The 14,681-nt window shown below is 31.7% G+C and overlaps 3 protein-coding genes across 7 annotated transcripts; 2 read left to right on the top strand and 1 right to left on the bottom strand.

Annotated features, from left to right (window-relative positions):
- The first annotated feature begins 2,002 nt into the window (after positions 1-2,002).
- LOC108558915 (ceramide kinase) lies at positions 2,003-3,933 on the top strand. The gene is made up of 5 exons (XM_017915978.1): positions 2,003-2,258; positions 2,318-2,539; positions 2,595-2,933; positions 2,991-3,684; positions 3,744-3,933. The coding sequence occupies exons 1-5, from the start codon at positions 2,120-2,122 to the stop codon at positions 3,826-3,828; spliced, it is 1,479 nt and encodes a 492-aa protein (XP_017771467.1). The 5' UTR covers positions 2,003-2,119; the 3' UTR covers positions 3,829-3,933.
- A 655-nt stretch (positions 3,934-4,588) lies between these two features.
- LOC108558933 (nucleoporin NUP188 homolog) lies at positions 4,589-11,900 on the top strand. Of its 2 annotated transcripts, none has more exons than XM_017916022.1 (9): positions 4,589-5,519; positions 5,575-5,791; positions 5,847-6,415; positions 6,471-6,705; positions 6,762-7,040; positions 7,093-9,966; positions 10,028-10,170; positions 10,830-11,049; positions 11,208-11,408. In XM_017916022.1, the coding sequence occupies exons 1-9, from the start codon at positions 5,506-5,508 to the stop codon at positions 11,328-11,330; spliced, it is 4,674 nt and encodes a 1,557-aa protein (XP_017771511.1). In that variant the 5' UTR covers positions 4,589-5,505; the 3' UTR covers positions 11,331-11,408. The 2 variants fall into 2 exon arrangements, with proteins under 2 accessions (XP_017771511.1, XP_017771510.1); XM_017916021.1 differs by having other exon boundaries at positions 5,238-5,519; positions 11,331-11,900.
- LOC108558934 (peflin-like) lies at positions 11,817-12,918 on the bottom strand. Of its 4 annotated transcripts, none has more exons than XM_017916025.1 (4): positions 12,743-12,903; positions 12,539-12,689; positions 12,180-12,477; positions 11,817-12,124 (listed from the first exon to the last, which is right to left on the bottom strand). In XM_017916025.1, the coding sequence occupies exons 2-4, from the start codon at positions 12,548-12,550 to the stop codon at positions 11,898-11,900; spliced, it is 537 nt and encodes a 178-aa protein (XP_017771514.1). In that variant the 5' UTR covers positions 12,551-12,689; positions 12,743-12,903; the 3' UTR covers positions 11,817-11,897. The 4 variants fall into 4 exon arrangements, with proteins under 4 accessions (XP_017771514.1, XP_017771513.1, XP_017771512.1 ...); XM_017916024.1 differs by having other exon boundaries at positions 12,539-12,722; positions 12,779-12,903; XM_017916023.1 differs by having other exon boundaries at positions 12,539-12,903.
- Between the last annotated feature and the right edge of the window lie 1,763 nt (positions 12,919-14,681).

The following is a 14,681-nucleotide window of genomic DNA, read 5'->3' as shown; positions in this document are numbered from 1 at the left end:
CCTGGCATTGTTATCACCAGGTATACTTCTGGATGGAAATTTCTATTGAACACAGTTAATAATTGAATTGGAAAGAAGTTGAGGAAAAATAATCAATCCAAAGAAAATACTTTAATGTTAACTGTTTGAATATACGTACATTTTGTTTTGTAGTATTCAACATTGCCGTACAAAATAAATATTTTTTTTAATATTGAACAATATTAATTTTAAGAAAATTGCTTACTACTTCTATTCTATCAATAAGGAATTATTAAGGTGACCAACGTAATCTTATGGAAAGTTTTATATTACTTTTTCATGAACTATACTCTTTTTTAAAACCGTACTCTAAAACTAATTCTTTACATTCCTATACTTTTTTCAAAATATAAATACAGTGATTTTTTCAGTCTATTGAAATCTCGACGTTCGAAATCCCGGATGTATTAAAATCCCGACAATCAAAATCCCGATTACCATAATCCCGACAACCAAAAAAATGTTATTGTAGAAATATATAATAATATAAGACAATGTCGGGATTTTGGTTGTCGGGCTTGCGATTGCCACCGCAAATAACATGTCTTACCTATCAAGACCAGTTGTAATTTGTCAATATTTATTCTTTTAAAAAATAAGAAATTACCATCTTTGTGATCTTTGCAAATGTTTACACTGTTATTACAACTTTAGGTTGACTGATACAGTACAGTGTTATAACTCTATGTGAGAGCAACATATTATTAAAATTATATGTTTATTTTTCTTTGAATCTGATGCTATAAGACTTATTTTGAAGAAAGCAATCTATTCCAATAATATCAAGATGTTATTAGAAAAAATATAGGCGAAAAGTGGTGCTAATGCTATAAACATATACTTTATGAAACATGATTTTTATACAACCAACAAATATGAGTCCTTATATACCAACAATGAAGTAAACATTATTTTGAATAAGGGTTCTTGAGTTTAGAGTCATGTAGAACAGTGATTTTTTTAGAGCAAAAAGTTTGAGAAACACTGATATAGAAGACCAACGCTGAATTTTCATGAAATAAAGGAAGGTTACAAATCCGGAAAAGCACCAGTTCATAATATTTTTTGGGAAGTATCAGAATCAGCAGGATATATGAAGAAGAATGTAAAAGCTGTAAAATATAAGGGTAATCAGGCGCATCGCTTTTCGGGATTTGTCCCTATTTTTTGTTTTATATTCCAGTGTTTCCGAAATGTGGGACCATTCTATGTAAAGTAATGAGAGAGAAACACAGTCTAGTGAAGAACTGAGTCATCCCGATCTGAGTTTTAATATAATATCGTGTGTTAGAAGAATAAAGTAACAATGTTGGAGGAATCAAATCAAGGGATTAAGAATCCAGCCATTTTTCATTCCAACTTTGCGGAATTAAATTGTTTGCACTGGACTTTTATTGTATTAAAAATAGAATGGAGAAGATGTTTCTTCTCAGTTAATTTCATTACAATGAAACAATAGAAAGATATTATTTTTAATGACAGTAAATTTTGCACAAAAAAATAGGTGAATACTTTCTTGAATAATATTTTCAATTAAATGCAAAACAGATATAATAACAATTTTTTGAAAATAATCATAAAGATTATAATTATAAATTTGTTTAAAAAAAAATATAAAAGTTTTATTTGTGATTATTAAAATAAATATTATTTATTAAATTATCGTAACATTGAAGGCTAATGAAAAATTTATAAACAAACAAAATTTAGCATAGAAAATGGTATAAAAATTCTAAATTTGTTAAAGAATTTCAATTAATTGTATACTGAAATACAATTAAATTGATGAGCGAACATTTTTACTTCATCTTTGAGACTCATCGGTGTTTCCAGTCAGAGTTCAAATATTCAATATAAATGTTGATATCAACTACGACAATTAATTGCAGGTAATTGTTTCAATCAATATTGCCAGTGTTACATGTGAATTTAACCTATAACCAGCGTATTACATAAGTTTCAAATTTCCCGCCTGGGATTTAAAAGTAATTAGCATAGTATCGCAATCAGATGTTTATATAGATTTCATCCAGTTACCTTAACAACTTTTTTTTTGTCGATAATTTGCTTATATAAATGGCTGTGTTATAATAGTGAAATGATGGCAGATTTCGTGGAAGATTTGGAAGCAATAAAGAATTCGGTGCTCTTAACGACATTCACTTGCAAGAAAAAGCGATACAAAGTGTTTTTCCATCAAAATCAAATCATATGGGATAAGGAAAAACCACCATCAGGTAAGAGGGTTAGACTTTGGAATACACAGGTGTTAACTGGTTATGTTGTTATTTTCTAGTGCAAGTGACAGTGCCAATAGAGAATGTTATCACTGTGGAACATGTTAACAAAACAGCAAATCATCGACTTGATGATCCAACCATTGACCCTCACAGCTTTATCATACATTATGCGAAGAGGAGAAGCAATTGCACTTGGAAACATGCAACTATTGCATTCAGCCACACTGACCCCATCCAGGTGGCATCCTGGGTGAAAACATTGCAAAATACATTACAAAGTGAGTCCCCCCTTAATAGTTATATAATGAAAACTATTTAATCAAATTTTTGCAGCTTTTAACCAAAGACCGAAGAGCATTTTATTATTCTTAAACCCCTATGGAGGCAAGAGGAATGCCATGCAAATTTATGAGAAACTAGCCAAACCTTTATTTCAAATTGCTGGTGTTGATGTGACAGTTAATGTTTCTCAGAGAAAAGATCAAATCAGAGATTTTGTTACATATCATAATTTGGATATGTATGATGTTGTTGCATGCGTGGGAGGAGATGGAACTGTATCTGAACTATTTAATGGACTTATAATAAGAGAATGTCAATTACATAATTTAGATTACAATGATATTAATATTGATATACCAAAACCTAAAATGCCAATAGGAATTATACCTGGTAATTAATCACGTTTATCAATGTAAAAAATTATAATTATAAATAAAATAATTTTAGGAGGAAGCACAGATACCATAGCGTTTTGTTTACATGGTACAACAGACGTCCAAACTGCAGTCCTACATATAATATTCGGCGGCCGTATCGGTTTAGACTTAGTTTCTGTTTATGATGAAACCAAGTTGTTAAGACTATATGCAAGTGTACTTAGTTATGGATACTTAGGAGATGTAGCTCATTCTAGTGATAAATATAGGTGGCTGGGACCGAAACGATATGATTATTCGGGTTTTAAGAAACTGATTTACAATATGGGGTATGAAGGGGAAATCGCGATGTTATCAGAAAAAGATGATTTTACTAGCTCTCGATGCTTCGAGAGTTGCTCAGAATGTTCCGTGTGCATCGATAAGACGACGGAAAAGAAAGAACTTGTATGGAAAACGATTAAAGGAAAATATTTTATGGTCAGCGGAGCAAATATTAGCTGCGCTTGTGATAGAAGCCCTAATGGTATAGCGCCAAACAGTCATTTGGGAGATGGCAACTTACACTTAGTTCTGGTCCAGCACACTTCGCTGCTTAATAATGTGAGATTACTTTTAAGATTATCGGGTAGGAACAAGGAGATACAACAGTTCCCCTTTGTGGAAACGCACAAGGCGAAAGAGTTCTGTTTCCGAGCCATCAACAAAAAGAGCAAATGGAATTGCGACGGGGAGGTCCAGTACCAAACGGATATTCGCGCTAAGTAGCTATTATTTCCAATCATTTTTGCATTGTGATTCATGTAATTCCTTTACTTTCCAGGGTACGATGTCAATTACTTACTATCTTGGGTAGAGGAATGCCAGTGCCTACAGAAACTGTTACTAATTGTTGTTCATTTTGCTGACGTTGGAGCAAAAATAATAAGTATTTATTTGTTCTGTGTTATGTTAATAGCTAATATTTTTGGTTTAGGGTCAGATTACTAGGCATCGTTTTTTTTGTTATTTTGGGTGTCTATAGTATTTTAAATAATATATTTATTTAACATAAAATTATTGCATTTGCCCAAAACCACTGTGTTGCATGTCTATTATTACTTACAACAATGTCTTAACCACTTTTCAATTTAATTGAATGTGGGTAGTTTCATTAGAAATTTATATGTACAACGAAGTTTGCACTATAATGTTCCAAGGATTTTACATTCCGTAAACGATAATTAAACTAGTATTTAACTCAAAAACTACTATTCTATGTGATTCTTAATTTATTTATATATTTTTGTTTGTTCTTCTGTTTCACTATTATGCAAGGGATATGTTATTTTCATTTTATTTCTGTTAAAATATAAATCTATTTTTAACTAACTTAAATATTTTATTTTATATAGAGCTTGTTACAGGTCAACAACTACAATAATGCATTAGAAGACATAATTTATGGACAAACACATATTTTTTACACCTTGACAGTGTGCTAACTCTGATCAATAGATTCAAACATATTTTTACACTACTAACAAATTTCTAAAGTAACAAGTCTTGGATTATATTTGTCCACTCTTATTTCTTGTTAACTCTTTCATAATAGCTTTTTAGAAAGGTCCAGTACAGTAGACTTCGGTATAACTAACCCCGTTATACCGAAGTCTACTGTACGTTCATTGTATAAAATCGTGTTCTACGAGATTTTTTCTCATATAACAGAGACAACATGTTTAGGGAATAACATGCGTTTTACAAGAATCGTGTTACATGAAAAAGGTTATCCTAATATTTTTAACGCGTTGTAGGAATTTGCATTGTAGATACTCGCAATTATTCTTAAGTAAGATCGGCAACTTTTTGTAGCAAAAAGCCATTTTTAAAATATATTCTGTTTAAAAAGAGTTTAGGGAGCTGCACATAGCGATACGACCGAACGGGACATATTTTTCATAGTTCCACAATTAATGAGCTGGATGGGATCAAAAGTTCGCGAAGAAGATAAAATAAATAAATGAAATATAGACAAACAATTAACTCTACAGGAATAGTTGATAGCTTAATGATGTATAGATAAAGATAGAAAACGACTAACCGGAAACATTCATAAAGTAGTTCTTAAGAAGGACGTTATAATATTTGAATTAAACATAACGACTATCTGGAAGCATTCATAAAATCGTTTTTTAACGATCTTAAGAAGGACGTTAAAATATTTGAATTTAGAAACTCAAAGAATTCAATAAAAGGTATCAAATTTAGAAAACGTGTCTTCAGTAGAAGTTCCTTAATTTCCCATGAATAATAATATTCGCATTAAATCTTGTAAATTAATATAAAACAGAAAAGTGATCGGTGAGTTGCCTAAGTTTCAATGTTTTTAAAATTATTCGGCAAATTCAGAAAGTGAATCATAACCTATAGAAACCGCCAAACCATACATGAAATTATAGAAGATATAATTGGGTTATATCACTGTTATCGTTTATTTTTGTTACTTATACAAAGTACATGACTATCTTATAAGTGTTTATTGTGCCTATTGTTTTAATGTAAATAGTTAAGTTCATGTGTAGGAACTCCAAAATACAGTTAACATGGATACAATACCGTAAGCATAGCCTAACATTACATTTACAGTAATCATATAGCAAAACTTTTCTTAGGTACTGGAAAAATATCTACAAGACTGTAATAAAGAGTAGCAAAGCTTTGACTGATAAGAATATCTTGGAGGTGCTGACCACAGTCAAAAGTGAATTGAAGTTGGGTATTTGCCAATTTAAACCATATACTACGAGTAGCTATAATGAGTGGAAGAAGAAGGTCTCCAAAGAAAATAGACAACTAGAAATTTTGATACAAAAAATTTCTAAGTCATTGGTAATTAGTAAACGTAAATATTATATGAACAAAATGTAATTGTTATTTGTTGCAGAATCTGGATTGTACAATTGCTTACAGCCTGTTTTGTAATTATGTTATGTTTGAATATTATGGGAAAGTTGAAGATATCATAGAGGTCTCAAATTTTGAGCAATACACAAATCATTTAGTTGTGAAGTTATGGCATTTCTATACGTCTGAGCGTATGTTTCTTTTGAAAACAGTGAGACATATTTTTGAAAATAAAGATGTTGAGCCCATGAAGACATTTTTGAGTAAATTGAATATAACAGAATGTAGGGATAATCTGGTGGAACAAATGAAATTTTCTATAGATGAAATAAACTATAAGAACTCTGGTAACTGTGTAGATATAAAAAATTGGGTTGCAAGAAATAATGTTGAACAGTTGGAACTGGTCATTACTTTAATTTTATTTAATGACTTCAAAAAACCAACACCAAAAGATGCATTAAATATGATGGTAGTGTTTCAAGAACATGGATTTGCATATAAACCACCAGACTTTTTCGAGGCAATTTCTTTGTCAGATCCAAGCAGTATTAAATCGGTGACTCACATGGAGTATACAGCATTACTCCTAGCATTACAATATTTGTGGTAATTACATACATATAATTCAGAAATATTTTTAATTACTCAATTTTGCTTATAGGAATAGTCCTAATTTTGACGTCGATATGACTGAGGTTGAAAATGTACTAAGTAATATTGTCAGTATTCCTGAACATAGTGTAGTATTGCTTTCATGGTGTGTAATGATAATGTCAATACCATCACTGTTGGCTGTACAAAAGTATAAAACGTTCATTCAGGTACATTTAAAAGATTGCTTCAATGACTGTGTATTTGAAACATTACTAGAAATATTAGAAAAGCCTTTCTTACAAGTAAGTTTAATTGAAATCAAACATCATTATATAATATAAATATATATTTATTTTAGGGTAATATTCTTGGAAAAATTATCAGAGAAGGAGTATATGGTTTTGTGAATCAACTTTGTTCGAAGAGTACTGATCATTTTATGATTTATCAGAAGAAAGGATCAGTAGATGTTTTGTGCAAGTTGATTGAGGATGAAACTATTGCATCAAAAGTATTTGATACCAATTATTCAGTACACTTGCTTATTTCTACAGCTTTTAATATGTATCCATATGATTTTAAATCATTCACAGGTTTGTGCAGTACTTTATACAAACACAAGCATTATGAAGATCAGGTAAGTTACTGAGCTATAAGAGAAATAGTCAATTTTAATATAAATTTTGTAGGTCATTAGGCTCCTTTTGAACATTGAAGTATACACAAATGAAAATGCGTTACCATTACCTACCTTCAAAGACGTTAGAATCCTAAAAGAAACCACACCGTTGCATAACTTCACTATTCCAAAATCTTCCATAGTGGGCACTTTGCAATTATCCCCTACTGTTTGGTTGGCGCAATGCCGAGGAGATTTTAGGTATACGTATTTTCATTACTTAGAACAATATGCTTTAGCCACGGTCGATTACTGCGAAAATACTACCGATTCTGATGGGAAATTAATCCCAGCAGTAGATCGACTGATCGAAGGATTAAGTTTCATTGCAGAAGTTGTAAAACATCCACAACTATGGAAAAACGTATTATTCTGTCAACTAATAAACCACGTCAAATTCCTGATGACGAAAGGTGGTATCCATAAATATCCGAATGCAGGATTGATAAACAGTTGTCTGAAAATTTGCATTGAAATGTTGTCCATTCCTGAAGCGAATCCATCGATATTACATATACTGACAGCTTTCCATTGTTTACATGCTATACCAAAGGAGTTATTAAGCATCGAGCAGTTGCAGAAACTGAATGTTATAGACGACTCTAACCTTTTACAATTGGCTGTTCTCGCTCGTTACTCTGCCAAGTACGACCTCATACGCACTTACCTCAAATTACTCAACCACACGATGAAGGAAAACAATCCGGAAAAGTTCCAGCTGCGCGGCATCATATTCTTTATGAGAGAAATATTCCCGCAACACCTGAATTGGAACTATGAGGATTCATTTGAGAAACATATTATTACAAGAGATATCCTTATGCACATTTTCAATATCTTACAATTTTACAATTCGGTAGAAGAACCAAAAGAGATTATGTTAACATACAACTTTTGCGTGGAGACGTTCTTTAATTATGAACCTTTCATCAAAGCGTTTATCGCTATCTTCAGATCACCGAACCATTATTTGGATCATCTGATGTGCATGGAAACCGATTGGAAAGATGGAAAGAGTACCGAAATCATACGCAATGTTCGTAGATGTATAAGTATCATACTGTTGTTGTTTAAACAACACGGCTTCGCCACCATAAAAACAACAAAGTTTTGGGCATATTTTATCCATTCTGGAGCCCAGTCCGCGAATTGCATAAAGGTCATCGTAGATTATATCATCCACAAATATGATACTATACTTCCAAAATTAGCGTGCCGCCTGTTAAAAACAATTGCTATTGATTCGACGATACCTATACTGTCTTCTTTAGAAATAGACAATCACCAAGTTCAATGCATGTTTTTAGAACGTCTGCGTGATCGTTTGGAAGATGATGATATGAAAGTGGCACTTCTTGATATGATTACCACATGTACGAAGAGTCAAAATGGAATGACGGTGGCTTTCTTTAATCTCTCATCGCGTCGTAAATCTTACTGCTCCAAACCTATAGCACAATCTGGAGAAAGTGTTTCACATTACTTAGGTGATTATCTTAAAAATATTAAGATATCCCCGGAATATTTAAAAAGTCCCATCCAGGCCGCTATGTTGAAATTGTTTCACGCATTATGGGTTGAAAAGAAAACATTACTCATTAAAGATTTGATAGCAAAAGATACTTTCTGGGAAATAATATTGGCACCTTTGATGCAGGATTATAACTTGGCTAATGAAACGTATAGCATGATTCTTGATATATTAGCTATTGAGTTATCAAAGACTGAGATTGATCCTAAGCTGGAGGTATTCCTGAAAGGCGTTTTCGCAAATGAAAAAGGATTCTTACAAAATTTCCCTAAATATCTTATGCAGTGTTTGAAAAATGATTGTCGTAATCCCGATAACGTGAATCTTCTTTTAAGTTGGAAAAAATTCATCATTTTTTTGGTCAGAGGACATGACGATATACTGGATAACAAACCAAAACAAATTATAGCAGATAACACGCTTAAAGGATTCATCAATTATATCGATAACCCAGAGGAAATAAAATATGTTAAAGAATGGGCGGATCTATACTTATATTTGTTAACAAAATGGGGTGATAAAACTCCAACAGATGATGAGTGTTTCAAATTAAAATGTATATTGTTTTCTCACATCAGCAACATATACGATTACCTGAATAAGAAGGCGAGAGAATCGGTGGTTTCGATAGCGTTGAGAACAGTAGACCTGCACGCAAAAGCTTTTGAAGAAACTTCGACAGACGTACTAAACTTTATGAAATCTGTGGGAACAATAATCGAGAAAGAATATGATACGTTCATGAAAAATCGTAAGAAATCTCAGGTGTTGTACATCGATTACATTTCTTGGACAATTTTAATCAGTTTATGTAACAGAGTGGTACAAAAAGAATGTTTCCAGACTTGGTTCTTCTATACGCAAATATTTAACAAAGTCTTCAACACCTTGGGATTTCTGATGTCCAATATTGAGACAATGCCTTTAGTCAAAACACTGACTATATTTCTCACGAAATGCGTAAAGAGTCCATTGTCATACGAATTTCTCTACGTAAACTTCCAGACATTCTTTGACTCTATAAAATTGCCGCAGCAATTTTATAACTTCTCATTGGAAACTTTAAAAGAAGGAAACCCCTTGCATCTCGAAGAGTTTTGGATCACGTTTACTAGCCTAATCAACATGAATCTGTCGTTGATCGATAAATTCGGCTTCTTCATGTTTTATCCAATATTGGAATTCATGAATATGCACTATACAGAAATTGTGACCATTATAAAACTACCTCAATATACGGTCAACAATTGCGCTCTTAAACTTGTTTCAAATACTTTGAAACTCTGCAATTCTTTGTTTAAATGGAAACGGAAGTGGAGAATGTTTAACGAACCCCTCTTAACAGCATTTTATGTAAGTAGTTACTCAAATCCTATTTAAGCAATAAATCTAATTTTCTCGTTTTTTTTTCTAGAAAATAATCGCAGAGTGCCTTAACAGTTGCATTAACATTGTACTAAGTCCTAAGGTACTGAAATTTTATAAAATTGCTGATAACCAGAAGCTGCACACAGTTGAGAAAATTCCAGTTGAATTCCTTGTATCGACAATGGACAGGTAATTATATTTTTTTACAATCAATTTCTTTCAGTGAGAAATATACTATCATCAGACAATTAATTTGATAGTTTCGCGTCCATAACATCATTAGCAGTCATACAACTGAAATTAATGAGAATTTTACAAAAAATGGTCAACATCCGAAAAGTCGCTCAAGAACTCGTAACATTTCTTCTGATTTTATTTCTCCACTTAAAGTATTTTATGCAATATCAGCCCGCATTCTCACTATTTTTCGTTTATGCCCGTGGACTTAAAATAAAAAGGACGGCACTATTACAGCTATTTTTATAAATATTAATTTCAAGTTCTGAAAACGAAATTTTAATATTAAATTACCGTTATTACTTGTCTATATAAAGTCATGAGAATTGTTCCATAAAATACATACATTATTATTATGTATACATAATTCATTGCTAATGAAACAATTTGATAAAAAACTCTTGTTTTATCGAAACCGTGAGAAGGATTAGTCAATAAATATCATTGAATTATGATTTTTTTTTTGTTTAAAAAATATATTTATTTGCATGTTCAGATTAAAAATGATTTAATACAAGTTTATTAATAAATAAGTTTATTAAGAAAACTTTGTATCTTAAAATCACATTTGTAAGGATATTTAAAACTAATATTATTTTTTTTCTCTTCAGGGTGGTCGAAATAATTTCTTCATCGTGCTTGTGTTTGATCAGTCTATCGCCACGGATGGTAGATTTACTTGCAGAAAGTAAGACGCATGAAAATTACTTCGACGGATTTGATTACGAATTTCACATACCAAATCCAAATAATCCGCACGATATTTCCTATAAGTTGACCTTCGGCGGAGTTCTTTGCTTGGTTCATTACCTATGCAAAACTATAATTCAGGTAATAGTTTTTTGATAAGTTATAATTGTTAGTTTGTGTATGCAAATGTAGGAGAGGAGGGTAATTTGATTTTCTGTTTCTTGCATAAAAGGTTTAGATATACTGGTTTTAAATATAGTGTATTTCTATGTACTCATAATTGATTTCTTTCTTTTTAGAGGCGGATTTACGTCAGAAATTACAATGAAATAACACGGATATGTTTTTCGAGGTTAATCTCTGAGAAAGGTAGTAAAATTTGTAAAAGGGCAAACATACTAAAAGTTTATATTTCTTTCTAGATAATCAAAGGAAAAACAACTCAAGGTTCTATATCAACAACTACTCTACTGGAAATATCGGATCCAAATAAAGCATCATCTCAGCCAACAGCACCAAGTAACAATAAATACAATTCATCTTACGTCGTTCTAGTTTATCCTGACTATTTGGGAGCGACGGAAACATACGATAAGTTTAATTCAATACAACGATTTGCCAACTCGGAAATTTATAGTTTGACAGCACCTTGGCTGTCCCAGATGAACAAAACGCAAGTAACACACTCCTTGGAATGTTTGAACACTCTTCTGGCAACGCACATCTTCAAAGCAATTGCGGAAAACTACAAGAATCAAATGATGTTGCAATTGTTAAAGCGTGACCTATGCTCCGAGTTGCAATTCTTTCACGAATTTGTTAGGAAAAACGATCCTCACAATACCAAAAACAAGGTTGCGCCTCAGCGAGCAGATAATGCTGAAGATTATTTACTAATGTTATCCCACTGGTTTATGGATGTATGCCATCTGGCACCATGATCATTTATTTTCTAATTGCTGTTTTACATTGAATAAATAATATTAATTTTACATGGAACAGTTTAAAACAATACCCAGAAATTCTTCAAATCCCAGAGTTATTACACCAGTGTAGCCTGTGTCATGGGCCCTGAAAGCATCAGTGAACTTCTGTATCTGCACACAGATAACGATAAACTGATCCACAGACATCTGCTTGTGGTTCTGCAAATCACTTTTTTTAATTAAAAAATTGACAAACTCTGGTGTAAATCTAAAACCCATTTGTTGCAGAGCTATAAAAAGTCTCCTTTAAAATTTCAAATATTTGTATTTCATTGGAATATATACCATGTGAGAGTTCACCTTCCTCGATATGCCCAGTTTGGTCTTTATCACATGACCGGAACACAGCTAGCCACTGGTTTATATAGGAGTATAGTAACTGGAACTCGTGGACATCAATGGTACCACTTCTATCATGGTCAAACATGCTGATCATCAAGTTGCAAGCCGTGTCAGAGAAGTTGCTACCCTGTGCTGTGATCAAAGCTGCCTGAAGTTCTCTTTGGCTTATTTTGCCAGAGCGGTCCTTATCAACATGGGTAAACAATTGTTGAACCTCAGCCTGCACTCCCTGATTATATTCCTACAGATTTTTTTTTATATTAATTTTCACTAAATCATTTGTTGATCATTTTCTGTTATACCTGAGATTGCATCGCGCCACTTATATATATATATATATGTAAATTCAGTAATGGTATGCAGAGCAAGAATCAATCAATAAACGTCACAGAGACTGACAAATTTCCTTTTTTGAACTGCGAATCTACCGCATGTCAAATATAACAACTACACCTAAATCTCCAGATTAAAAATACCTTCCCAATACTAAAATATAATTTATTTACATTATCTATAAATATTTACAATTGTATCATCCTGACATTCCTGACAACAAAACTTTGATTTTTTTTTCCAGATTCCTTTAGAACTACCATAGTAGTTCGAACAAAATCCAAATATTTAAACGATACTTTTCCTATTACATAAACCGAGGTCGGCAATCTTCTTACATCAAAAAGGCATTTTTTAGAAGCGTTACAATTGCTATTTTTACTTATGAAATGAATTTTTCTACATAACCACTATAACCACCGTTGCGAGATCTGAGAACCACAGAATGGCTAGAAACTATCTATTACATAATGAATCATCGAAAAATGATTTATTATTCGTATTCTTTATTATATAAACAATGATAAAAAAGTAGAACGAAAAGTTCGAAACTCTTCTACAATAATAATTAAATTATTATTTGTAGGGTTAATTAATTACTGATATTGATTTCTAATGTTCATTTGCAATAAGAATTTAAAGTGATATTTAAAAAAAATCACGTCAAAGCCCATCATCATGGAAGAAGGATATCTAGTTAATTCGTATTTAAAAATTTTGAACATATTGTTTAAGTTCTACAAATTTTAAAAAAAATCCATTATACAGTAACCTTTGGACCATAAGACGCACCCATAATTTGAGTCCATTCTCGAACCATTTTATCTCTTGGGAGTGGACCTAATGTTATATGAAAGTCTTTTTTGTTTTATTTTCAAATTTAGAGACGATTTATAAAAAAATACTATTTTAATTTTGCCTTCGGACCATAAGACGCACATATAAATTGAATCAATTGTTCTATGTAAAAAAAGGTGCGTCTTATAGTCCGAAAAATATGGTATATGCTTTTGTAAAAACGTAAGGTATTACGGGTTTGAAACATTCATCCGAATTTGACCGATCAGAAGATTCGATTGTCTTCCACATCAGTAATTCTCAAAGTAAAGGTACCCATTCTTCGAAGCTCCTTTATTTTTTTTAAAATACAAAATAGGGTCGTGGAGCAAAAAGTTTGAGAAACACTGTTCTACATCACACTGAACTTAATAAAAATCTAATTTTCTACGATTATTCAAAATAATGTCTTCTTCATTATTCGTTTACTCCGGTGGCAATCGCAAGCCCGACAACCGAAATCCCGACTATATCGATATCCCGACTACCATAATCCCGACAGTGTCTTTTATTATTATAAATTTCTATAATAACATTTTTTTGTTAGTCGGGATTTCGATATAGTCGGGATTTTGATATAATCGTTATTTTGATATAGTCGGGATTTTGATTGTCGGTATTATGGTAGTCGGGATTTCGAACGTCGGAATTTCGATACACTCGGGATTTCGAACGTCGGGATTTCAATAGACGGTCTTACTCATACTCATGTTTGTCGGATTTATAAGGTTCATCGTATTAGGAACAGTTTCCGTCTATATCATTTATTTTCTAATAACTTTGATATTGACTGTTTTGTCATTATGGGATACATTATTTTTTCAAATGTTAAGTAAATTTATTTTATGAATCACAAGGAAGCTCATTTTGCTTAACTTTAAAGGAAAACCAAATATATTATGAAAAGTAAATTCTGAAAAAAAAGAAAACATAAAAGCGATTTCATATTATTATCTTTGAGAAATTGTAGACCAAAGTTCGAAAATTACTCCTCAGTACCTTTAATGTTATATTCTAAATGATAATCAATTAAGAAACTGCATTGTAAACTATATTCTGATAATTAATCTATCAATGTAGTTCATCAGTTCAACCTTATTAGTATATATATCGATCATGAAAAGTTGAATAAACTGATTATTTTGAATGTGACCCTAGTAAAATAAGACAACAAAAAACTTCATTTTAAAAGAATAGATAGATTGTGATCATTTTAAGTAAGAAAGTTGATTGTGATCCCTTTTTAGTATAAAAGTCGATCTCAAGAGCAAACAA

The sequence above is a fragment of the Nicrophorus vespilloides genome, unplaced genomic scaffold (assembly GCF_001412225.1).
Source record: "Nicrophorus vespilloides isolate i.1.1-1 unplaced genomic scaffold, Nicve_v1.0, whole genome shotgun sequence".
Taxonomy (NCBI): Eukaryota; Metazoa; Arthropoda; class Insecta; order Coleoptera; family Silphidae; genus Nicrophorus; species Nicrophorus vespilloides.
The sequence above is the reverse complement of the archived record's forward strand: the minus strand, read 5'-3'. Positions and strand labels throughout refer to the sequence as shown.

What these genes read in the sequence shown, in the direction of transcription:
- LOC108558915 (XM_017915978.1), top strand. Translation starts at nt 2,120, where the DNA reads ATGATGGCAGATTTCGTGGAAGATTTGGAAGCAATAAAGAATTCGGTG. An exon ending in TAAGGAAAAACCACCATCAG is followed by an intron (nt 2,259 to 2,317) that starts GTAAGAGGGTTA and finishes GTTATTTTCTAG; the next exon opens with TGCAAGTGACAGTGCCAATA. An exon ending in GCCAATAGGAATTATACCTG is followed by an intron (nt 2,934 to 2,990) that starts GTAATTAATCAC and finishes AAATAATTTTAG; the next exon opens with GAGGAAGCACAGATACCATA.
- LOC108558933 (XM_017916021.1), top strand. An exon ending in TAGAAAAGCCTTTCTTACAA is followed by an intron (nt 6,706 to 6,761) that starts GTAAGTTTAATT and finishes TATTTATTTTAG; the next exon opens with GGTAATATTCTTGGAAAAAT. An exon ending in TATGCAAAACTATAATTCAG is followed by an intron (nt 11,050 to 11,330) that starts GTAATAGTTTTT and finishes ATTTCTTTCTAG; the next exon opens with ATAATCAAAGGAAAAACAAC.
- LOC108558934 (XM_017916023.1), bottom strand. An exon ending in GGAAGGTGAACTCTCACATG is followed by an intron (nt 12,125 to 12,179) that starts GTATATATTCCA and finishes GACTTTTTATAG; the next exon opens with CTCTGCAACAAATGGGTTTT.